A 25,522-nucleotide genomic window follows, 5' to 3' on the forward strand; every position below is an offset into this window, starting at 1 on the left:
ACCCTTTGGCAACCAACTTCCAGCACACGCTAGCCTTCCCCGAAGTGGCCAAGATGTAAAAACCGAGGGGGAGGGGGGGGGCAGCGGCTAATCCACGCGGGACCGTGGGGAGCCGCGGGTGCTTCGGAGGGGAGGCACGGCCACGGGGAAGGGCGCGGAACCTTCCAGGAGCTGCGCCAAGCCCGGTGCCTCCATTCCCGGCGGGTGGAAGGGAACGGCCGCGGAAACACACCCCAAATGTCCTTCGGTTGCAGGAGCCTGGGGAGGGGGTGGGTGGTGAGGGGCGGCCCGGGGGGGGCCCCTCCGCCGGGCCCCGCCGCTCTTTTGTCCTCGGCGGAGGCTCCGCGCTGCCCGGGCGCTCCGCGGCCGCGGGGGCATCACGCACCGCGGAGAGGTGAGGGGGGGGCGTAGGCAGCAGCATCCCTGCGGGACCCCCCCTCACCGCTGTGTCCCCCCCGCAGCCCCCAGCCGCGGCTCGGCAGTACTCACGGTGCAGGCGGGAGCGCGCGTCCATGCGCGGCCGAGCCGCGGTCCGGGGGCGCGGAGCCTCCGCGGGCGGGGAGGGGAGGACAGGACGGGGCGGGGGGGGGGGGGGGGGGGGGGGGCGCCGCCGAGGGCTGCCCGCGCCCGCGGCTCGCCGGCCCCGCCGCGCAAGTCCCGCCTCCCTGCGCGGGGCGGCGCCCAGACACAAAGGCGGCGGGGACGGAGGAGACGGCGGCGGCGGGGCGGGTCTCGCTGCGCGCCCGCGTTGCGCTCCGCGGCGGCGCAGGGGCGGAGCGGCGGGATGAGGGGCGGAGGGGGCGTGGCGCGGGCGCGCCCTCCCCGCGGAGCGGTGCGGAGCGGTGCGGGGTATCACGGCGGGGCCGGTGCCCCCCTCCCGGCTGCCGTTCCCGTTTCCCCAGCCCGGCCCGGCCCGTCTTTGCCGCCTTTCCCTGAGGCCGGAGCCATTTTCCGCACTTTGGAGAAGTTGCGGGGGCCGGGGACGTGGGGGGAAGAGCGCTGGGGGGTGGCTCAGCGTCCCCGCCACCCCGACTGGGATGTCGCCGGCCACGGGCTACAACGGCGTGGGAGAGGGGGGAGACCTTGCAGGGGTGTCCCACCCGCGGGTGGGGGATGTCCGCCATCACCGGGAACTGCCAGCTGCCGGGGTGGGGGGACGGGAACAGGATGGGGACAGGACACGGGGATGGGAGACAAGGACAAGAGATGGGGACAGGAGACAGGGACAGGAGATGGGGACAGGGGACAAGAGACGGAAACAGGGGACAGGAGATGGGATGGGAGATGAGAGCAAGAGATGGGGACAGGAAATGGGGACAGGAGATAGGGACGAGGGACAGGGGACAGGAGATGGGGACAAGAGACAGGGACAGGAGACTGGAAGAGGCGCATGGGTGTCACAGTGGCTCCTGTGAGCTGACCAGCCGCTGCATTCCTGCGCTACCTGGGCACGATGCAGAGGCCCCGTGGCTTGGTGGGTCTCCCGCAGTCTCTCCCAGCTCTCAGCAGGGCAGAGCCTGTGGCTGCAGGTGCAGGTGCTGCTCTCCCTGGACACTTCCACTCCTGGTTTCCCAAGGCCACAGAACTGCCAGCTGTGGCCCCTGGCCTGGCCTGGTCACTGGCCACCACTGCCGAGCACGGCTGTGGGGCAGGCCATGGTGATGGCACCCCATTTCCCTGGGGACAGCGTGCCCGCTTCAGGCCATCTCAGGGCATCTCTTTTCCAGCACCGTGGGACCTGCCCACGGAGAGGGAAAGCATTAGCGGGTGCTGGAAGAGTGTCACGGGAGTGTTTGTACCAGTGCTCCGTCCCCATCACCCATGGCTGACGCCTCGGTGCCAACAACCTCTCCCTGCAGCTGATGCTCTGTGGACGGGCCAGCCCGGGCAGCTCCCACACTTTCCCTCTCTCGTCATCTCCACAGCGGGAACTGAAATCTGGCCCAGAAAAGTTTTACTCCACCCAATATTTTTGTACCGCTGGAAGCAGGTATTCACTCATCCGGTCTTCAATATCAGCATCTCCCCATCCGCCGCAGCCAGGCAGTGAGCACCCGCAGCCACCTTGGCTTCTGGCACAGCACAGCCCGAGTCCTGCCCAGGGTTACCTGCCTCCAGCAGGGAATGACCGTCAAATAAAATATTCTGTCAGTAGAAACACATCAAAGAAGAGAAGAAGCCTTTGCTGCTGTAACGGGTGGCACGTAAAACTGGTGCCAGCCGAAGGCCAGTACGCGTCGGCTGCTGCGTGCGCCGGAGGAGGCAAACTGCAGGCTGCACAGGAGCGAGGGGCATGGGGGGACAGCTGCTGGTAGGTGGGTGGTGGAAATTTGTCCCCCAGGAAATCCCCTGTAGCATATGTATTTTTTTTGTTTTAACAGGGAGTTCTCCTTTCCTGCATGTTCCTGATAAACATCACCCAGATTCTGCAGGGCAAAAAGACTTGCAACTGGAAAATCCCTGGAAGAGCCTAGACCTTGCCTACAAAATACAGACAGATCTTTCTCCCCAGTAAAAACAAGTGTGGAGTGGGAGAAACACGTGGCTGTGTCACGGGGGAGTGCAGGAGGACAGGGGTGAGTGGGAACCTTCTGTGGGGGGCGCAGACCCTGCAAGCTGGGGCTTGGGAAGGGGGTGGCCGGGGCACAGTGGGGGAGAGAGGCTCAACTCCGGGCTGGGCTTTGTTACCTGTTCAACATGACTGAGATTCCCAGCTGTGTCACCAGCCTGTCCCCTTAGACACCCTCCCGAAATTGCTGGGTTTTTAGCAGCACATGTTGGGGACCTTTCTGCGCCTCTGCGCGTGCGGCCTTGGCAATGGTGGGATTAGGAGCTCCGAGGGTTTTCTCTTCTTCTGGCTTCAGCCTCGTCTGCGACAAATCACTGCAATGGGCTGCTGGGTTGGTTTTGTGGATGTAGAGGTGGGACGGCGCAGGGGAGATGGTGCCGAGGTGGCAGCCAGCGCGGGAGCCCGGGCATGCGGTGCAAGGTGGGACCCGGGCCAGCCCTGCCCGTGGCAGCGCGGAGGGGGGAGCCGCTCCGTTTCAGAAGCCTGGGGCTGCGGTGTGAGCCACAGCGAGATGGCCCAGGGGCAGTGAGGGAGCGACAGCTTCCGCTCAGCAGCAGCACCTCTAACTCCGGCCATCCCAGCGCCTTTCCCGGTGTGCTCTGCGTAGAGGGAAAAACTAAAATGCCAAGACTTTCAACGGGCTGGGGACAGCTTGTGGCGTGGTTTGCTCGGCAAACTGGCGGGAGTTGCTCTCCACGCTGCCCCGCGTTGCCGCCGCTGGCACGACGAGCCACTGTGTGTGCTGTGTCCGAACAAGCATGAGCCAACTTGCTGTAGTCTTGCATTCTTGCAAAGCAGCCATGTGAGCAGCAAAACCTCCTCTGGACTCGGGCAGTCACCCACTATGGCATCCCGGGGGGGGGCACAGGGGTGGGGGGAGAAGCCCGATGCCGTTGTGACGTGGTTATCGGGGTGTGTGTGTTATCACTTCTCTTTGTGGGTAATGCTGAGGTGGTTGAGTGTTGTACGGTAACACTGCTGGCCTTGCAGCCCTGATCCCCTCAGTCTTACAGGAGTTTCACAGTGGTTTCACTTCCACTGGCTCCAGGGAGACATGAGAACCAAGACACATAAAGAGCAGGCCACAAGACTCGCTTTCTGAAAAAATGTGGCTCTCAGGTGTATCCCTAAACGCTGCTTAATGCAAAACTGAAGTTGATTAGTTGAACAAGTCCATAGCCTGGACTTTAGCACGTGTACTTACAAGTATTTTCACTGATATGCACATATAAATAACCCCCCTCCATGCTGATTTCTATTAATTTGTAGACCTGGCTAAGAAAAGTTATAAAATCATGAAATTCCTTCAGCACATTTTCTAGGAAAGCCGGATGCGTTCCTTAAGGGGGTTCTGCAGGTTTGGGGTCACTAGTGTCTGTTGGAGTCACACTGGCTGGGAAGGTGGCATGGTAAATTAGAGACTGAAATAAAGTTATTTTTTCTTCTCATTTTTAAAAAGTCTGTAATATATAGAGAAGGAACAGTTATAAAGGACACAGTTCCTCACATTAATAAATGGTGGTGATACACAGCTTTGAAAATTTTCCCTGTAGAAGTCCCAATGTATTTTTTTTCCTTCTGGTTGTACTAAGTCCTCTCAAGTGCTACTTTATATATTCCCAGACAACGACAATCTCCATTTCTGGAGGCCTTAATTTTAAGATTGAGAAGAGTGGATGAGTCATGGGCTGTGGTGGTAGAGATGGATGCTGATTTTTAGGTCACCCTCTAAGTAGGCCACGGCGAATGGTAACTAAAAGTCCAGTTGGATGCTGCAAATGGTAACAGTGGTTCCCAGTTGGGTGTGTAAGGGACCTGTCAGTGCAGTGTCTGGCAAAAAAGGTCAATAACTTTGGAAACAACGTGAACTATCAATAATGGACCTTCTTCTTGGAAGTCTTGGGGGAAAAAGCAAAACTGGGAGGGATGGGATGGGATGGGATGGGATGGGATGGGATGGGATGGGATGGGATGGGATGGGATGGGATGGGATGGGATGGGATGGATGGGAACATCCCAGCCTGGGTCAAGAGTCAGTGCCACTGTCACTGCCACCACCACTGCCACTGCCACCGCCGCCCCTGGCCTTCCCATGAGAGGGAAGGCAGACGTGTGCGGCTGGGAGGCAGCAGGCACTTGCCTGCTTTCTGGCATTTTGAAGAAAAAGGCTCTGAGATCACTCTGTCCGTGGAAAAAACTGGTGGGCAGAGTGATGGAGCTGTGATACAGGGGATAGTCAGAAGAAGGAGCCGGTCACAGGAACAGACTTCACCTGAACTGTCCTTTGCACCTTCCTGATCGTCACAGAATATAGGAGACTGTGTAGAAGTGTGAAAAAGTGTGATTGAAAGAAAGAAAAAATCTTAATGGAAACACAAAAAGCAACCTACTACCAGACTCGGTCCTGCATTTGCCTTGCCCAGTGCAGGTCCTCCCCGCGAAGAGCGGGCTGCCCCCCCGTTCCACCCTCACTCTTGACCTCGGTGTGCGGTTGGGTTTTATCATTATCGGTGAGGGATTGCAGAAGCTCTTGTGCCAGGAAGACGCCAAGAACTGTGTCAACACTATGTGAGCTTTCCTCTCTTGCAGAGAGCTCTAAAGGCAGGCTGCGGGTTTGAGAAGCTTGGGAATGACATGAGGCTTTGGCAAGGGTTGATTTGAAAAATGGGTTGCAAGCAGGGAGAAGGAACGAGGGACGATCGGCACTGAGGGCCTGGGGAACTCACTAGAATAACCTGGGACATTTGCATCCCCAACGCCCATCATAGGTCAAAAAGTTGAAATTACATTGGATCACATATGGGAAAAAATTAATTTTTCTTAAGTGTATGACATCAGCAGGCTATAACATCAGAAGTTATAACCTTCTTCAGAATGGAACAATTCTCTCCTTAATAGTGAAATTATTTAATCTATATTATCTGGAAGCACTTTAGAAACCTGTTATAAAATATAACGACCAGGCATCTTAACTTGCTCACTCTTCCCTCCTGGGAGAATTGAAACACCTCTGCGGGCCCGGGGAGCATCGTGCCCCTGGACACCATGGCGTTTGCCATCCAGGGGCTGCAGCCAGGATGGGGCGGGCAGACTGCCCGATTAACACCACAATTAATGGCTCCCCCGCGCTCTGGGTCACGTCCCGAGTTATTTTCACCGCGAGCACTTGAACCTCCATCCAACCTGATATTCATTAGGAGAGTCCCATCCTGTTCCTCCCCCGGACAGGAGAAGAAAACAACAAACTTCATGTGGGCCAGAACAGTGCTGAGGTGAGCCCAGACACTTACTCATTTCCTGATGCTGCAATTGCTTTCAGATTATGTGTTTTTTAAAATGTTAATATTGCAGGCAACGCGTGGGGGCCGCTGGGACGTTCAGTGCTGGCCACAGGGGCCAGGACTGTTGTCAGAAGAACCACTGATCTTCTCACTTCCATTTTGTTTTCCTCCGAACTGTGTACCTGTCTCCCAGGATGTGATGTTCAGGTGGTGCACAAAAGCCTTTCACTACTATTTAAATTCCGCCCTGGAGAAGGCTGAGCTCTCTAGGTCGATCCAGCAAAAAGTATTTAAATGTCTGCTTCAAACCTAATTACAGCTGTGTCTCAAATCCATAATTTCATCTAAATTTGCCACAATTCATGCATGACTTTCCCTGTCAGAGCCGCCTGTATGAAGAGCAGATGAAGGTCATTCCTAACTCTGCTGCTAACATGGGGAAATTAGAATTGCTTTGATGCAGAGGCTTCCCACTAGTGTTTTCTGTCAGTGCTGGCAAAGTTGTTGGCTATTACATTTTTGCTGTACCTCTCATCAAAGCACACACACGGCGCTTTCCGCCGAGCGCAGAGGGAGGAAAATTTGACTTCCCTCCTTTGCTGCAGTGGGCTGCACTCTGCAGCAAGCGTGTGTCAAAAATACATTGCAGATACTGCAGCAGTAACAAATACTCACCATGTGCTCCATTATATTTTCACAGAAACAGTCTGTGTTTATTCCCTGTTTCATATCCTTCTGACCTTTAAGATACTTGAATTCTTTCTACCTCTAAAATTAAAATATACGCCGTGTAGGCGAGGCGCTCGGGAGGGAGAGCTGCCAGCAGGCGCCCGCGCCGAGACCCCTGGCAGCAGCTGCCCCCGCCGCGGATGGGCTTCCCGCCCCAAAATGCTGCAGATCCAACGGGCAAGATAAAATTAGTGACCGATAATAATCCTGCACTAGATATGGCCTGGCATGGCAATAGGAGGGGAGAGGGCGTCAGCTGTCCTGGGGGCGCGGCGGGAGCGGGAGCCGGGGGTTTCGTGGCGCTCGGAGGTGAGTACCCGGTGACACAGAGCCACGTGCCGGTGGGCAAAATGGCACGTGTGTGCGTGTGCCTCGGGAGGGCTCGTAAACGCTGCGCTGGAAGAAATGCCGCAAAGGAGGGCTCCATGGGAAGACCAGTACGTGTCGCAGAATACGTCCAACAGCAAAGAGTTCTTCACAGACACGAGCAATGTAAACCATCAACCAGGTGATGCAGTTTACTCCTTCATAAAGGTTCACTGTTATGATCATTCTGGCTTTAAATGTCCCCAGAAACTGCAATTTTCACTCAGGACTATGATTATAACACACCTTTCATCATTTTTTTAAAAACCCACAAAATTTCCTGACATCCTCTTATTCCTCTCAACTATTGAAACGCTGTAAATCATTTCTGGGATTCTGGGTGATCGGTAACTCCCCTACTTTGCTGTCTGTAGATGGTTTTTGAGTAGTTGCCGCACACAGGTTTCCCCCTCCCCGCAGGGCAGGGCCCTTCCAGGGACCCTGCGCAGGCAGGGAGGAGAGGAGCCGGCAGCAGAAGGCAGCTGCAGCCTGGCAGGGCTCCCAAAACAGCATCACTGAGATAGCTCAAAAAATAAAGCAGCCATTTATGTTCTGGTTTATTACTTTCTTATTATGATCGTTTTGCAGCAGGAATGATATTCGTGGCAATCAAATGTATACACAGTAAATGGCTTTGCAGTTACCAAAACCCTGAGCCTTGTTTTGACATTTAATCAACCACAAAACAATTGATTTTTTGCATGTATTTAATACCATATCCCTTATATAAATATATTAAAAACGCAACAATAGATGACGGTGGCACAAGTCTTTAGGGACAACCTGTTAGCAGAAAGACCAGCTTGTTATTGGCGCTGGGCTCTCCCTTGGCCAAGCACATTTATGTCCCCGAGGGATTTCAATGAATTTATCTGCTGTATCCTCGAGAAAGGAAAAGAACTAATAATCGCTGATCATTAGACCTGGATGGAGGGAAATACACTGTCCGCTGCAAATCCCAGTGAGATGAATTAACTTCCCATGACCTTCAGTGGGTCGGGCACAGGGGTTAGTCCAAAACAACTCATCCCATTTACCTCAATATTTTTAACGAGGGCAGATCCTGCAGGCAGGATGTAGCCAGGACCCTCCCGGGGCTGCTGTGGGGCAGTGCGGAGGGGCTGGGGCAGCAGGATGGACAGGCTGCACTCCCAACTCCACGGGGCTTGCAAGAGCAGTTTCCCAAATCAGATGCTCAGGATGGTATTTTGGGAGATTTGGATACTCCTGGAAATCTATTTTAGCAGATGCTGTAAGAGATTTCTTTCCAAAGTGTCGCTGGGGGGCAGGCAGATCACCCAGGAAGGACGGTGGCCGGCGGGTGCCCCCGAAGAGCCCCCACTCCCACTGCCCAAGCTCAGCTCTCCACATCCATGCTCTCCTTCCTCCTCAGCCCACCTGTAACTGCACCAGGAAAGTCCCATCACTCGTTTCGACAGGTTTTACCTGACTGCTCAGGAAGGTCATCGTGAGCTGCCAACATGGAGGAGTACACAGGTTTTATTGATTCTTTTTTTTTTTAAACTCTACCAGAAGAGTTGAAGGTTGGTGGGGGCAGCTCTTGGCACCGACAGCCCCCAGCCCACCAGCACAGGGCTCACCATGCCTGCAGCCCCCCCCGGCTCAGGACAGCTCCCCCGAGGCCAACGGCCGCATGCCCGTTGAGTTTAATGCCTGTTAGATTGGAGATTGAGTAAACTTTAATTTTTTTTGGTCTAATACCCTTTTAGCATTTAAAAATAGAGCTGTTACTAAGCGATGGCAGTAAGTAGAAAGCAAAGCCTATTGAGGACCGTTTCTGTGAACAGGTATTTTTCCCAATCTAAGCACTGTAAACATTGTGGGTTGACAAATTATGAATCAGAGCCCTCCCTCCCCAGCCCGCACTGCCTCTCTCCCATTATCCCTGAGAACAATAGCAGCGACCATCAGGACCTGTTTATTTTCACGCTGGCTTTGAACATCTTGGTTTGCAGGTCAGATTTTCAAGCCTTTCCGCACATTCTGACATCTTTAAAAATAAGGATTTATTTTTAAAGATGTAGTTGTAAAGATGTAGTGGGAGATGTAGTGGTGTAACCACTGGGGGTGAGTGCTGGAGAAACATCCATGGTCCTCAGGTTTGGAAGGAAAGTGCAACCCTGAGCAGCCAGCTCTGTGCACCCACTGTCTGCCGCCCCGAGCACGGCCGTGGGTCCTGGCAGCCCTCCCTCGCCCTCTAGGGAGGGAGCCCTCTGAGGTGATGGCAGGTAGGAGCCAGATGACTCCAGATTGATTTTGGCATGGCTGCAGAACTTTTACAGTCCGCATTAAAGTTCTGGGTGGAGGAGAAGGCAGAGTCCCAGGTTCCCAGGGGGAGCTCACCAGGATGCAGGCTGAGCAGGGGTAGGAGCAGGGCAGGGAGAGAAGCCACAGCATGAGGTGCAGAAGTCCATTACTGCCAGGAGTTTCACGGGCTCAGCTGAGTGTTTTTCATTGCTGTTTGATCTTTTTTTTTTCAGTTGCCTTTTCTATTCCTGCTTTAAGGAGACGAGATGGGCGGGGATATCCGGCCAGAAGAAGATGCACAGGAGGTGAGCACCCAGCACAGTGGGACCCTCAGCACCCACGACCCGACCCACCCTGCGCCATCCCCTTTGCTATTCGGGAGAGCACAGACGGAATTTTCTCGCTGCGGTTGCAGAATGGGTAAGGGAAAGGCAGCTTTTTCAGCCCAACTGTTTCCATGTATGAAATCAGCCTAAATTTCCATCATTCAGATGGTGCTGTTGAATAAGAAAAATAAGGACAAAAGGGAAAAATCACCGTAAGACAAGAGCTGGTGGAAAGGCACGGGTGCCTGCAATTGAGTGAATTTTGGGAACAATTCCTGGCCACAACCCTTGAGGCCTGGGCTCCTTGGTAGCCCTGACAGGGGGGGATGGGGAGGAGACACAGGACAAGAGCCCCAGTGTCAGCACAGCTCTGGTCGAACACTGCCACCTCAGTGGCCTTTCCCTTCCCATGTACCAATTGCAGTTGAGGGTATTTAACAACGAACAGTGATGGCTAAAGAAAGCAGAAGCATTCAGGTAGCATCTGAATAGAAAACGCCCAACCTGACATACTGAAAGTGAAATTTCAAACAAAATCTTTATAATTACTGTGGTTGCTAAAGTGAGAAGTAGGAAAATCCTTCACGGCACGCGTGTGAGCTCTCTGCACGGGGCCACTGCCCATGGATGGGATGTCCTCTCAAACAGGAGTCACGTGTATTCCAGCATCACATCCCATCCTCCCTGGCCTGCCATGCTGCTGCCAGCTGTTCCAACACCCATTTAAAAATCCAACACAGCTGTATCACTTTTCTGAAATTGTTACACCAGGATTTCTCCTGACACTAAAACTTTCTGCTTATTACAAATACTAGTTGAATGCAACATGAACTTCTGTAAAAACTACTTTGACATGAAAGCGTATGAACTTTGGCATTAAGAATGAAGTGTGAGAAGAGCATCCAGCCTGGCTGGGGGCTTCAAAGCCGCTGCCCACAGAGAGATGCTTGAAGAGCTCCCCAGCATGGCACCGCTGCCGGGAGCTGCGATTCCTTACGGCCCTGTTCCCGTGCTGGAACTGTGCCTGTGCTTTTCCAGGCATTTGAAGGTGGCAAGTGTTTTCAGCCAGCTTTTGCAGTTCTCATACCTACTTAGTGCTAAGGGCTCTTTGGTGTGAATTCATCAATACCTGTATTCAAATTGGATGCACACACACACCACCCTCCCCCCAATTTTCTCAAAAGGAGATTAAACAAACTAAAGACCCATCATTACAATGCCGAGTGCTTTCATCTTACTTAAACAACATCTTCATGGCACTGACCCACACACTGGGTGTGAGCGAGGGGCTGGGACAGGCTCGCTGGGCAGTGGGTGGGGGGTGCCTGGCATGTCCCTGCTCCTGCTGCAGAGCCCGAGGCAGCACCTGGGGCCACCAGGGACACTCCCTGAGTGCTGGTTGTGCCACGCCGAGGGCACGGCGCAACTTTCGGCAGTGCTGTTTGCCGATATGCCAGCCCGGGCCTTGGAGGCTGTTGCAAAAGAATAACCTCTTCCCTCTTCCCGGGGACTGGAAAGAATGGTTGTTTCAGAGCATCCGGTGTCACAGGCGCTGCTGGTGCTGCTTCGCCTGCCCAGAGCAGACCCTGGCGGGGTGCACTCGGCCAGCTCAGCACCCCAGAAGCGGGGGGGCTAGGGACCCGCAGCTCCTCCTTGCCGGGTGGGACAAGCAGCAGGATGGGGCCAAACTTGATTTACTCAATGCTGAACAAAGCATTAAAAGCTTGGTGAGATGTCCAGGTTCTAACAAATTATTTATAGCTATTTTATTTCTTATGGGGGGAAAAATTGTAAGATTCATTATTGCATACGCTAATTACTTTGGTTAAGTGTCAAACCTGCACAATGCAATGCTGTGTTTTCATATATTAAAGACATTAATTGCCACGAAACAGTATGCCATGATTTATTTTTTTTTTTTAAAAAAAAAGAAGAAGAAATCAGTATTAAGTATTTTGACTATTAGGAGCTGAAGCAGCACAACATATCTGAAGTCAATGTTTCCCTGCTGAGCTGTACTGGTTAAGGACTCAGGCTTAGCAATCGCATTATTGTTATCAAAAACTGTTATTGGCTCTGTGAATCATGTTACTGTCAGGTTACCACATACGAATTAATACGATAATAACACCCAGAGCCCCGGAGAGCGCAGCCGGAGCTGTGGCGGGCTGGATGCAGCATGCGGCCGTGCTGGCAGCGAGGGGCTGAGCCCCGGCTGCCTGCCCAGGCTCCAGCGGGGCAGTGCTGGGGGCTGGGGGCTGGGGGCAGAGGCAGCCACAGGAGCAGCGAGTGGAAGCGGTGCCTTTGCTTCTCCTTTGCTTCCCTTTGCCCTTCAACAGGTAAAATTGTTGAGATGGGTAAGTGGCTGTTAAATACGAAGCAAGAGGCAAAAGACAAAAGCAGTTACTTTCTTTGTTCTTCCCTATGACCTACAGGTTCCCCTGTTTCTTGACTCCTCATACTTCTCTTGGCGACACATTAAAATAAAGCTTTTGTGCCGGTGTGGTGACCTGGTCACTTTGTGAATTTAGTCACATATTTCAAGACTCTGTGTAAATTTCTAAACAACTCGAGTTAAAACCGATGGAGAGAAAACCAGCCTTGGCCCTGCAAAGCCTCGGGCTTGGCGTGCCCGGCCCGACCCGGCCCCTCGGTCAGAGCCAAGGGGAAAACCTGCAGGAATGGAGTTTGCTTTACTAAAGGCACTGCAAACTGGAGTGGTATTTCTCTGCTACTTTAGAATAAGTTATAATGTTTGTTACAAGAAAAGCAGCCACCTGGATATATATTCATAATAAATATTCATAATAAAATAAAGTATCTCATTGGATCGAATCTCTTGCCAAGGTCAGATTATGTATTGAACATCATCACGGAGCATCTCCAAAGCCTGTGCAAATCTGCTGGAGCAGCCCGGGCAGACGTGAGGACACTTTTCCTCCCCAGTGACACAGAGGAGCGGGAGCTTTTCGCTTCTGACTGCTTTTCCAGCAGTCCCCTCCTTGCGGGTCTGGAGCCGGCTGGGTGCTCCCAGGAGCAGAGCGGGTGCTGCCCACCAGCTGCACGTCCCCAGCCTGGGGGAAATACCCAGTTTTCACCCCAGCTCCTTGTGCAAATAACTGCTTAACAATCATCTCCGCTGAAGGCTGTGCTATGTGAGTAGCATTTCATACCCCATAAAATCAAAGTCTCACCTCATTTAAGAGTGTCATTATTTATAAGCACTCTTGCTGCAGCCTCCTGCCTCCACAGCGTGCCACACTGCCCACGGCCGGCCCTGCGGCCACCTGCCCCCGAGACAGGCAGCTCTGGATGGGGAAGCCCCAGTTCTGCAGTGGGTGGCATTTTTGAGACACTGGGAGCGCAACAATTTCTGGGGAAGCGGCTGGATTTAAGTCACTGAAGTACTTTTGGAAACTCATGGCTATAGACAGTAAAGAGGAGCATCGGCTAATAAAGGGATGTCAGCTGAGAACGGATTTTAGAGAATGTTAGATATCACAGGTCGGCACCAAAAGGTGCTGAGACTTGAAGGATGCCTGTTCTGTGACCAAAGTGAAATATCAATTTCCATCTGAGTGCAGAGCTGTTCTCCCCATGCTCATTTCCCCTCCTTATTAATTTTTCTTTTCTATACCCATTCTTTGCTAGGCAGATGGTGAAGGACAGTCAGATAAATGTAAGAAAAAGCACATATTTGAGGATAATCTTGTGCCTTGTCAACCTCTTACATGATGATTAGGAAGGAGGTTTGGACAAGATGCAGAGTGAGTTATGTCTGCAGCCAGAGAATAAAAATGATACCGTGGGTAGACTTTTCTCTTGATGATGATGAGAGGGTCATTGTTCTTCCAGGAAAGAGTGGTTCACGGGTTCTTGCTCAAATTCAATTGCACATTTTCTTCTGCCTTAATTTTCTGCTGCTGATTAAGCTGAACATTGCCTAAAAGTCTGGAATAGCAGAGTCTTACACTTCCTGGTAACTCCTGCATCTTTCTAACGCAGCAGTGGAAGCAGCAATTTTAGGGTTTTCAGATCTTAAAGGAAGTTAGCCGCAATTGTCACTTTTTTTTTTTTCTACAAACAGTTTCTCCATACAATCCCCCCCATCAGATATTCCAAGAGGATCAGGTTTTAATTCTTAACCATAACGGTCTGGATAATTGACCCACACAGTTCTTCAACTGCCTCCCCCATTGCTACAGTCTGCTCCCACTGCACCGGTGCCTCCCAGCATTCAACTCATTTTCCGGAACTTAACCAGTAAAATGAAAATTCTGAAGTGTTTTTTTCCATCTTTGACTTGTGTTCGGATATTTTCAGGGGAGCTGAATCCTCCCCCTGGCCGTTTCCAGGCCCCTCTGACACTTCTGAGTGTGGCTCCCCAGCACCCAATGCCCTAATGCAGCAGCCACAAGCAGTGCACGGCTGCTTCATCAGACTTCTTTAATTTCCTGGGTCTCAATATCTCTGTGAGAAGCCAAGAGCAGCACTGAATATATGAAACTAAAAACAAGACTAAGAGAAATCGCAAAAATATCTCTACTTTTCCTACAAAGCATGAGAGCTGGGGGTTAAATCCTTGTTAGCTGAAGTAGCTCTCCTGAATCCCTTATTGATTTATGGCAGCTGAGACTTTTGCACTGTGTCTTTATGAGTAGATTTAGGATAAAGTCTCTTCTCACAACAACCACTATCACAGCCAGAGTTAGAATAGGGGAGAAAATATCATCAAATACTATAACTGACATTTTCAATTAACCAAGACTTTGCAGAGGAAGAAAGGAGCTTAGAATTGATAGGTCTGCTAGAGAAAATGGGAAAAAAAGTACAGCTTGTGGTAATAAAAAATTGTAAGATGCAGCTGGAGAAGCCCAAGTATTAAAAATAAAAGTCATACATTAAAATTATCAAAAGGAATGATGGATTTGTCCATACTCCATGCTCTTTTGTGCCTAAATAATCACACACAGAAGCAGAAAAGCAGATGCTTTCCCCAACACATGTAGCTTCCCAGAGAGGAACAGCCGTGCCCAGCCACAGCCTCGGTGGGATGAAATGGTGCGGCTCGGCCGATCTTAACGGCTCTTTGGAAGTGAATAACACCTCGGCCTCTTTTCATTTTTAGCAGCAGGATTTCTGGCACTCAGTTCAATTGAGGTATTCAGATTTGCGACTGTAATTAGGTAACTTCAGGAACCATATGTGCAAGGCTATACGCCAGCTAAACGTAATCGCTTCACTCTTCTGAAAGAGCAATAGATGACTTGTGTTAGGTTACTAAACTATTAAATATAGAATAGTGAGCCAGCTTAGTGCAGATGAAGGGGTAAAGAAAAATTAAGGGATGAGCAAATCATTCACCTATCAGATTCTCCCATCTCCTTTTTTGGCAAACCAGACAGGGGCTTTGGGCATCTAAAAAGTCCCTGAGGTCAACTTATGGGCTGCAAACGTTAGATGGGATGACCCTAATTTTTTAACACTCTTAATCCCTTCTGCTTCATTACAAATGAGTTCATAACTGAGAAAAGAGAACAGGCTCAAGACATGGCAGGGGAACATGGGGGTGACCTCTTTGTCAAAACCATGGTGCTTCCTGAGAAATCGCTGAGGGATGAGAGCCAGAGCCATAGCCACCTCCAGTCCCAGGGTGGCACGGGAGCACAGGAGTCACCCGGAGGCTTCACGGTCAGCCAGGCAGGGGAAGGGTCTGCTGCCTTGTGGGGAGGGGTCCCAGGGGCAACCTCCAGAAAAAACAGCTCCTGGCTGGAGACTGCTGGCTATGGCCTCTGTAAAGAGCAGGCTTGGAACAAGAGATGTCTTTAAAGCAGACCTTTTTTTTTTTTTTTTTTTAAAGTGGCACTGTGCTCTGCTCTCCTTGCAGTTCCCGTTTGATGAATTTCTCTTCAAGTAGAAAACCCAGCAATAAAAGAATTCAAAACTTCCATTAAAGTTTGCTGCTAGATACATAATTTAGCACACAGGCTCGCAGGGTGCACACACACCATCGGTGGATTTAACGTGCTCCTACAAAGCAGACTTGCTTCCTCCCAAACTACAGTCTCCTCACGACTTGTTAAATTTATCATCAAACTGGCCTCAAAGTGCTGAAATACCTGAGGACTGTAGAGTGTCCATCTGCCCCAGGGACCACTAATGTCCGCTGACAGACCACGCAGATTAATCCCAGCGCCCATGAGGAGTTCACACTTGTTTGGGGTTCAGGTTGCTGCCCTGAATGATGGATTTGGTGTGAAACAGCCAAAAGGCAGCACAACGCACACCCTCTGCTTTTCCAACGTGAGTTAAACAGCAGACAGCCCCCACGATAGGGAAGAGGATGATGATGGTGACTTTGCTGCAGTCAGCCCTGCCCCAGCGGTGCGTCAGGACTCCCTGATTTTCTGTGTTCATTTTTATATCCTGATTTTCTGTGTTTCTAAGGTCCTGGGCAGCCTGCTGCCTGTGACCCTGCTTGGAGCAGGGTCTTGCGCTGGACCATTCACAGAGGTCCCTGCCCCCTCAGCCATCCAGCGGTGCTGTGATTTCTGCAACACGACTCACCACATTTCTGGTGACAAACCCAGAGGAAGAGTAGGCAGGGGAGTGTCTTTCTCCCAAACAGACCTTTTCTCTGAAAACCTTGCCACTTAAATAGAAAAATATATATATATCTTTAAAAACAGTTGGATTTTTCCCAATGCTGTATGATGCAAGGCTAAAAACTCAGCTGTGCATGGGAAACCATGTGCTGAAGAAATCATTAGCTGTTAGGAGACAAACGGGTTTTAGTCTTTCTTAAAGAAATAATAACATTGTGATATAGCCATGAAGGACAGCCCGGGTACTAGATGCTATGTCAGGCAGAGATATCAAAAAAGGGTTAACTCAGAAGTAAGCAGAGTGCAATGCCTGTCTTTTGTCGCAGAGCATCATGCACCACCACGATAACCAAACCACCGCCAACGCACTGCAATTGTGTATATCTGGATGGAAACCAACAGCCCAGCACAACCATCCCACAGTCCAAAAATTCCTGGAAGATGCTTTACGTGGGCCCTAAACCCCCACCAAGCTGTGGCGTCCTGGCAGAAGGGGGAGGTGGTGTGGGCCATGGAGGAATGAAGAGAGTGGAACCTCCGTGGGGGGCGAGATGGAAGAGCATCACGAGGAGTCCCCGCCCCAGCTCCCTTTGGGGACAGCAGGCATCAAACCTGCGCAGCAAGGACATACTGCCATCTCCTCGCTGCTCAGTGTGTCCTCTGGTGAACTGTTGCTGTCTTTGGCAGATTATTCAGGAATTCCATGTTCATTTTCTGCATAACTTCATGATCACCACGAAGCGTATATAATTAAAAGAACAACAGTTTCCATCAATAAACTATCTGTGATTTCCCTCAGCAAACTCAGCGCTGCCACAGGGAGAGCCAAGCAGCCTCAGCTCTACGCATTAGCTGTGTCTTGCTCCCATTGCCTGCTTCCATGCAGGACAGCAAAGGCATGGAGTGGAGTCACTTCTGTGTTTGACTTATTGAGAGAAAATAAAATCATTTTTGAGTGATTTTTTCCTCAGAAGTTTCTACTGAAAAATTAGAATTAAATCCTCTTGAACTGTAAGATAAAGCAAATTTTGCTACTAATACAACTGCACATCACTTTCCCCTTATTTTTCTGTCTAGCTCCATTCCCCTATTTGGCCAAAGCAAAAGCTTTCTATGTTCCCACACAAAATGACTAAAATGTATTTTCCTCTATTAGTGCTTACAACTTCCTTCATATGCAAAATAAAACGGTTTTTCATAGGAAGCCATTACACTCTTAGCAGTGCAAAAGTAAAGTGGCCAGCCTTCGTAGTAAATGTGCTGGAGCTCAGAGACATGCCGCTGCCTTTCAGCTTCCCGTCCCAGGGCAGGTGATGTTCCCGATGGGCAGGGGCTCTGTGCTGGGTGCTGGCAGCCCCGCTCACCACCGGTCCCCATGGGGAGCAGCTTTCCTGAAGCTGCACTGTGCCCGAAGCAGGAGGCAGGCGCTGACTGGGCTGCCGAGGCACCACTGCATCCTGATTTTCCACCTTACTCTGTTCCCCCACAGTCCTTTTAAGGCCCGTACTCCGTGCAACCTCTGTAGCAGTTTTCACTCTTTCCCGTGCGAAGCTCATCTCCCAGCCCATCACCAAAAGCTGGTTTTCTCCACCAGTGAGTCGTCGTCCCTCTTGTGCTGCGTGAGGAGGGACCAACTGTCTGCATGGGGGGACGAAAGAACAAAAAAAGTGAGGAAACCTGGGCAGGGCAGGAAGGCTGCAGCTCCAGGGCTCCTGTGTGGCTTGGACTGCTCAGGTGCCTGAGGATGAACTGCCAAGTGCTCAGCTGTCCATCATCCACCTACCCAGCGTGAGGGCATCGCGTCGCCGCGCTGTCCTGAATGGGGAGCGATGGTTCATCCCTGGGCAGAGCTTTTCCCAGGGTGGGGATGTGGGGTGTAGATCCCAGGCTGGGGATGTGGGGTGACCATGCAGGCAGCACATGCACATGGTGGGGACATGGGGGTGATGCACTGCACTGGCTGGGCAGCAGCTACATCAGCCCTCTGCCACACGCAGAAAATTGGCTGAATTGATTAAAAAGCTGGGTGGAAGATGACGCCTTCCTCTTCGGGCTCATCTTCCAGTAGTTTCCAGCGCACGGCCCGATTAAGTGCTTCTGCGCTCAGATGCTGCTTTGATCCAGCTGCCTTTGCTGCATTTTTCATTGCCCTGACAAGCCTCAGGAGGTGTGTCGGGGTCAGGGCTGGCTTGTGCAGACGTGGCTGCTTGCCGCCTGGCCGGAGGCCACGGGCAGCTCTCCCCGTGGGCAGGAGAAGGGCTGTGGTGGCCTGCTGGGATCCTCATCCCCACCCATCGAGGGTGTTGCTGTGTTTCTCTTTATGAGGCTCCCTGTATTTTCCTTCCCCTCAACAGGGGACGCAGCTCTACATTATTTATAACTAACCTTCCTTGTCTATGCTCTAGGACAGATGCAGTGAAAAACTTAACTTAAAAATTTATTTTCTTCGTGAAAAAATAGCAAGTTAATATGAAAAGAGATCGTCTCCTGCATTAGCTGCTCCGTGTTCCCAACCTGTCACGGGGGACGTGCTATGCACGTATCCTAGCTGAGGCGGGGGACGTGGCCGGGGAGTACAAAGAGTGTGAAGCCTCATTTTTCATCTCCTTTTACATTTATACAGTCCTTTTTACATAGTTCCATCCTGGGGCACTGCAACTTCTGTAAGTAAGGGACAGAATCCTCCGGTGCTCTGGCAAAGCTCTCCCCCTCCTGCCTTGGGAAGGAGGGAGGCTCGAGCCTGGTCCCTTGGGGTGACGCCTCCATCGTGAGAGCAAAATGGTGTTTTCAGGAGGGTTGATCTGTGCTCACCTGTGGTGCCCATCTGTGAGACTCGGGGTTCACAGGGAAGGTCCTGGTGGCTCCAGGAACACCCACCCATCGGGACACACGGGTGACTTCTGAAGACCAAGCTTCTGTCAGGAGGTTGCAGGTGTAAAGCTGCCCACACCTGCAGCAGATTTTGTGCTCGCTGCCAAGAGTTTTTAGTTGAATGGCACCAAGTTTCCTGACTCCTTCCTGCCCCTCAAGCTTCTCCCATGCTCTCCTGTCCTCCCACTCCATCAGCTGGGTGCTGTGTGGGGCGTAACCTTCACCAACAGTGAGGGTGGGCTCCTAAAATGTCATCTCCATCCTAGATATGACAGGTAGCTTCACCGTTAGCCTTAACAAGAGAAATGTCATCTATAGATTCAGAACTGTTTTTGGATGTCTTCCAACTCAAATTTTTTCTGTAATTTTTGACACAAAACACTTGTTCTTCATCTCCTAATGATCAAGGTGATCTCTCTCCCTCCCTGCCCATATGAGGACAGTCCAGGAGGTTCCCCTGTTATAAATCTGAGCTTTTTTACACAAGGGGTAACCTAAAATCCTACTGGTGTTTATAGAGCAAAATAATGCAACCAGCACATACATAAGCTAGTAAATCTAGCAGCTCAGAATATTTACCTGTCGCCCAGTTTCCTATCCATAAGCGTCTTTGGAAGAGCCCTGGTAACTCTTCTCCCCTCCCAGCTGTTTGCCCGGTGCTCCTCTGCACGGCTTTGGCCAGGCTGGGACAGCAGCTGGGATGGATTAAAATTCACAGCAGGATGCAGCCAGTTCCCCCAAAAGAGACACGACACTCACAGCTGCACAGTGAAAGGACAACTCGATGAGAGCCCCTCCAAGCAAGGCTTCTCCTCAGTGGGGTCCTGAGATCTACGGTGGACATGCTGTGGAGCTGCTCACAGCTGTCCGCGGCAGCATGGGCAGCACTCGGGGCCGGCACAAGCGGTAGGAAGGAGAAACACTCACAAAAATAGGTCTAAGCAAAATATATTGCTCCTCGACCTGCCACTTACTTTGATAACAAGCCCCTGGAGAGAGAGACCACGCGCCCTTAATGTTTTTGTGTGCGTACAACCTAAGATCCTCCTCCTAGGACTTTTTGAGGCCTTACGTGGAATCAGGGTGAGCAGCAAGGTTTTGGCTAGAACTAGGCTATATCTCCCAGAATGAACCTATGGACAGGACATCACTGATCCTACGTTTTCATCGCATCAAAGCAGCACCCCCACACATCTGTGGGAGAAAGCCTCTGGAACAGCCACAGCAGGACTGTGCTGTGGGATCAGGGCAATTACCGACTCGTCTAAGCACACTGTGATAACTTTGGCTGAGCTAGATGGGACCAACTACCAAGGTATTTTGCTGTATTGTCTTACTTTTCCCTTATAATGTTTCCGGTATCTGGAAGTGAAAACGTAATGCACTATTTCAGTCCTGTGGTAAATTACTAGGGGCTTCATTTTTACGGTCAAGCGTAAGGTAACAGCAGGGAGAGCAGGCAGGTTGGGAGCGCAGTGCTCACGGGACGGTGGTCAGTGGAAAGCAGGACACACCTGACCTGGTGGGGTGTGTGCTCGCAGGGCTGTGAGACCTGGGGACACCCCCGGGGCTGCGTGTGCCTGTGCCAGTTCATGGAGCATAAGGACCAAACGGTCAACTATTTCAACTTAGGTTTGCTTTTGCATTGCATAAATACTTGGAGGGAAAAACCCACGTCGGGTTTCAGAGCAGACAAACTCCCACCCCCATGGCTCCAGGAAGCACCCAGGAGCAGGCAGGCTCCTTTCCTCCTCACCCTTCTCTTCCCAGAGAACAGCTTTTGGTGACCTGGGTAGGGTATTTTTGTGTTTACCATAACCTCCGCAATGGCAGTGAATTCACCATATGTCTTTGGTGCTCAGACTTGAAGCAGCGAATGAAACAGCTTTGCTAAGTCAAGCTCCTGCGAAGGCAAAAGTTGGTGTCAAGAGAGCAGGTGAGACTCCCTCGGAGAGAGGGATGGCTCTAGGGGCTGTCACTCACAACAACTTAAGCCTAGAAGGCCAGACTAAGAAAAGCACCACCCATTAGCAAGTAAAAGTATGTTTTGCTTCTTTCTGAAGCACTACGGTGTTGGTTCCCCTCTCACACCAGCTGTGCGGGATTTGCTGGACTCAAGTGGAGTTATCCCTAGTTTGTACTACGCATCAGCATCACCTCGCTCCGCTCTCTTTGTACGAATAACGTGAAGCTACTGTAGACTCTGAAATCATAAACTGCGTACTCTGTAGCAGGGCAAAAGCATTAAATCAGAATGTGAAAAATAAAATGAAAAATATAACCAATGTAGAATAACAGCAGCAGAATCGTACTGGATCATATCAGACTGTACTTATGGTATTTGATATTTACTGTATTGAATATTGCAAAATGACCACATTGTCAGTAGCATATGACCAGCAGCAAAATTCCGTTGCCGCAGCAGAGCCAGGCAAGCACCAGCGCACTCAGTAGCTCTGTTTATTCACTTTTGAAGTGAACAGTTCGCAAGCCGTGGGACGGTGCAGTTCGCGACTGCGGAAAGAGGCGCGGAGCTGAGTGAGGCGGCGTGACCAGCCCCCTGCTTTTACAGCTCCTGGACCTCGGACAGCCGGAGGACTGCGTAAGGAGCTGCGCTCCTTCAAACCAAAAGCATGCAAGTAATAAAAAATGCAAAGTACAGCCAGAGTACCAGGAAAGCAATGTTAGAGTCTTGTTTCACAGTGAAAGAGCCTGAAGGCACTTCCATGCACACATGACCAGAGTTACACCCTACTCTCTGCAGTGGAAGCTAAGGGGCTTCTTCTCTCACTTACTGACAGCAAGTTTCCTGAAGCACCTTGTGCAATAGTTTCTGTTTTTTCAAGCTGGGCTCATACCAACTTCGTATTTTTCTGATCAAGGAAGGAAGATCTTGAAAATACGCTGCTTAGACTTATCAGGGACCTCAATCTGTTTTCTGCTGGCTTTGTGTTAGGGCCCCTGGGGAGCTGTATGCTTTTGCCAGCTCTAAGTCTTTAACTGAAAAGTAAAACAAAGCCCGATTTCAGGGGGAGCGGATGCAATGCCTCTGTGCCCACCTCCACAGCTTGGTGTGCAGCGTCACTGACATGTCACTTCCAGGCTTCCTGGGCAGCTCCCAACAGCCTCAGATCACATCAGAATTGGAATGCCCCCACGAAACAAGACAACCCCAAAACCCAGACCCAGAAACTTGCACGGCAAAGGCCCTGCATCGGTCCCTGCCTCTTATACCCCACGCGCGAGGGCTGGTCCCACCAGCAGAGCGTCACGGCACCGCGTGTACAGACTGAGCTCCTGCCAACACCTCTCACCACTTGCTGGCCCCTCTGGGACAATTTCAGGGGGACAGAAAGGACCCAGCCCCTACCACCCCGCTTCTGGACCGGCGTACAAAACCAGAGTGAGGAGTGGCTCCCTCACCCCTTCCCTCAGGGCTGGTGCCCACTGATTGCACCTCCATCCCCTTGCATGCCCTGGCAAAAGCTGCAGCAAAACTAGGGCTCCCCAAACCTCTTGCACCCCTCAAGGAACCCCAGCACTGGCGTTGGGCTTACTGCAGGCAGAAAGAGCATCTCTTCCCTCCCAAGGAGAAGCCCCGTCCACCTCCTCTCTTAACGGCAGCTCCTTGATGCCGGGCAGCTGGGCGTCCAGCGGGCAGCAGCTCCCCCAGCGCAGGGTTTGCCAACGGTGAGCGGTCACAGCCCCATTCCGGCGCTGAGCCCGGCTTTCGGGGAGCAGAGACAGCCCCCGCTGTCGGCTGGGCTGGGGAGGGGCGTTTGCAAGGATTACCTGCGACAAGCAAACTCTTTCAGCCACCCTGAAATGAGAGCGGCTTGAAAAGCTGCCTGGAAATGATTGTGGTACACAAAACGTTTCACTGAGGGCTGTGAAAGCCTGGCGCCGTATCTCCTGCCCTCCGCCGGGAACACATGACAGATTTTAACATAAGCCAGCATGCAAAAATAAGCAGACGACAACACTCCAGAGATCTCTAGTCTCCCTTAATTACAGTTATAAAGGTAAAATCAAGTAGACATCGAGCTCCTGCTTGATTTAAACAACATCAAAAGTGGAGAACAAAGGAAAATGCTCTCTTCGTTTACTGCATTTAGCCATTCATTGACAGCTTTAACACATTCCTGTATTCGCTTTGCCTTTCTGCCAATGGTGACACGTCCCCGCTCCCCCGGGATCACTTTTGCCCTGTGAACATAACCATGAGGTTTCCAAGGAGCGTTTTGCCCCTCTCTGCAGCCCCAAAGCCAGGGGCTGCACCCCCAGCAGTGCCCTATGGCAGAGTGCCCACCGTTTGGGCTCACACCGAGGCACACCGCAGGCCCGAGAAGGCACGGCCTGGGGGCCGGGGCTGCCGTGTGCCAGGGGATGGTTGGGGTGGAGGTTCGGGGGACAGTTTGGGGGGCACCCTGGCCCCGCAGTGGGGCTGGGGGTGGCTGCCTGCCGCAGACAGGGATGAGCTGGGTTGCGGCTGTCCCGGTTGCTCCGGGGAACGCGGTAGCCATGGGAACGCGGCAGGTTTAGATGCTGGCTGAGCTTTGCTTTATTACCGCCCGGTCCTCCGCCGCCACTCGAGGAACTGCTCTTCCCTGCTTCAAGCGGGTCGTCACGCTCTCAGCGAAACGCCAGGCGGGAGGATGCTGTGGCCCCATGCGATGGGACGGACACACAGATACCACAGAATGGACAGGCAGACATGGGGGGACGGACACACAAAGTCCAGATCCTCTGCCTGTGCGCCCATCGCGCCTGCTGCCCCTCAGCTCTGGCCAAGGGAGGGTCCCCCAGGGCACGGGGAGGACTGGCAGAGGAAAGCAGACATGCACAAACCAAGGCTGGAAACACAGCACCCATCAGCAGCTCCCAGCAGAGCCCGAACCACGGGGACATGCTGCTTGCCTCACGTTTGGCGCTTTAATGGGGTCCAACCGCTGAAGCAATAGCATGAAGTAGGGTGAGAGAAGGAAAAAGCCAGAGGAGGGTAAAGGGAAAGCACAGGGAAAGCAAAAAAGAGAAGTAGCTATGGAGATGTTGTGCAGCTGGGATGCCTGAGGGGACACGGGAGTTGCTAACTCAGGTCTATATGGAAACTCTCGAGGGAGCTGGTTTAGATTTCTGGACAGTATCCTTCAGCACGAGCTGTCCTGGAGCTGCCCCACTCCTAAACTCAGCCAAGCACAGATGACCTCTGCAAAGCCATCCGTTTGGAGCAGCACCCAGCGCTGCACAGGCCGTTGCCCCGAAGGGACGGGGCTTTGGTCTTCCCAGGGACACAGAAAAGCTCCTTCACAGGATGAGTCCCTGCTAAGCCAAACAAACCTTTACAGCTCCTAATGAAAGGGCCTTTGAAGCCACCACCCCGGCCCGCAAAGGGGTGGTGGTGGGATGGCACAAGGCAGGCAGCTCTCCCCAACCCCAGGGGTCACCGTCCTCAGGTGATTATCGTCGCAAAAAAGCTCCCTGCAAGGAAAGGAATATTTTCTTCACCTCTACCTAAATTTGGCTGCAAGTTTTAAAAGCACTAAGTGGCCCCAACAGAGCCTTAATTTGTTATTTTGATGAGCAAGCGTGGTGAAGTTTCCCCTGAGACTGTCTACCAGCTGGTGAATGCTTGTGCCTGAGATTCAGAAAGTCTACTTATTCACAACAAATGTGGGTACTGCCTCAAAAACCAGCTCTTCACCTCGGCATTGCTGAAAAATGAGATGTCAGCTCAGAGATGAGGTGTAGCAAACGTATTCCTTAGAAACCCCACAGCTGGGGAGACAAGTGTCCTTCAGAACTTGCTGCCTACCACGTTGCTGCCTTGAGAAATGGGGGGAGCTGACTTCTAATTGCATTTGAACCCCTCTGCTTGGGGTTTTTCCTTTAAATCTTACTTGGTCCCCTCTTCAGCTGCCAGATGAGAGCCACTGCCTCCCTGGAGCAGAGTCAGACCTTCATGGTTCCAAGAGAACAAAAAAGCCTCAAAGTGAAGGGATCAGGACGCATTTTGATGGGAGGGCAAGTGTTTCTGAACGCCTGAAAGTGCAAAATACGCCTTTTTAACCTATTTTTTTACATTGAGAGAGCAGGAGTTGTCCACTCTGCTGGACCCACAGATGGTCTCTGTCGGTAGCTGAAGACCAGGAAGTCCATGACAACAACAGCATCTTCTTCACGAGACACGACTATGCGCAGCGGGTGTGATTGTGTTCAGGCTGTTTCAAACTCTCCATTTCTTTCTTGCCACTGATACTGAAGGAGCTGGCAGGAAAGCAGGTTTGTTAAAATTCAGCTCAGACCATCCTCCCTGACAACTGAGGGAGAAAAGTTAGGCTGGAAAACCTCCACACCACTGAATCATTCGCCTCTCTGCGTCGCAGAAGGGGCTCTCCTGCAGGAGAAACATCTTTCCTTTAAATGAGCAAAGTACAAGCAGAAAAAAACAGAGACATCCTTCGTAATAAGTATCATAACAGCAGGAGAAAGGCGACAACTCTACTTTTC

At 51.7% G+C, this 25,522-nt stretch overlaps 1 protein-coding gene across 1 annotated transcript in view; it reads right to left on the reverse strand.

The window, feature by feature from the left end:
- LRRC7 (leucine rich repeat containing 7) overlaps positions 1-547 on the reverse strand; it is a 171,707-nt gene extending 171,160 nt beyond the window's left edge. The window contains exon 1 of the mRNA XM_074831760.1: positions 490-547. Within this exon, the coding sequence (XP_074687861.1) occupies positions 490-514 (25 nt within the window). The 5' untranslated portion in view covers positions 515-547. The remainder of the gene's footprint in view (positions 1-489) is intronic.
- Between the last annotated feature and the right edge of the window lie 24,975 nt (positions 548-25,522).

This window comes from Strix aluco, chromosome 8, assembly GCF_031877795.1.
Source record: "Strix aluco isolate bStrAlu1 chromosome 8, bStrAlu1.hap1, whole genome shotgun sequence".
NCBI classification, from domain to species: Eukaryota; Metazoa; Chordata; class Aves; order Strigiformes; family Strigidae; genus Strix; species Strix aluco.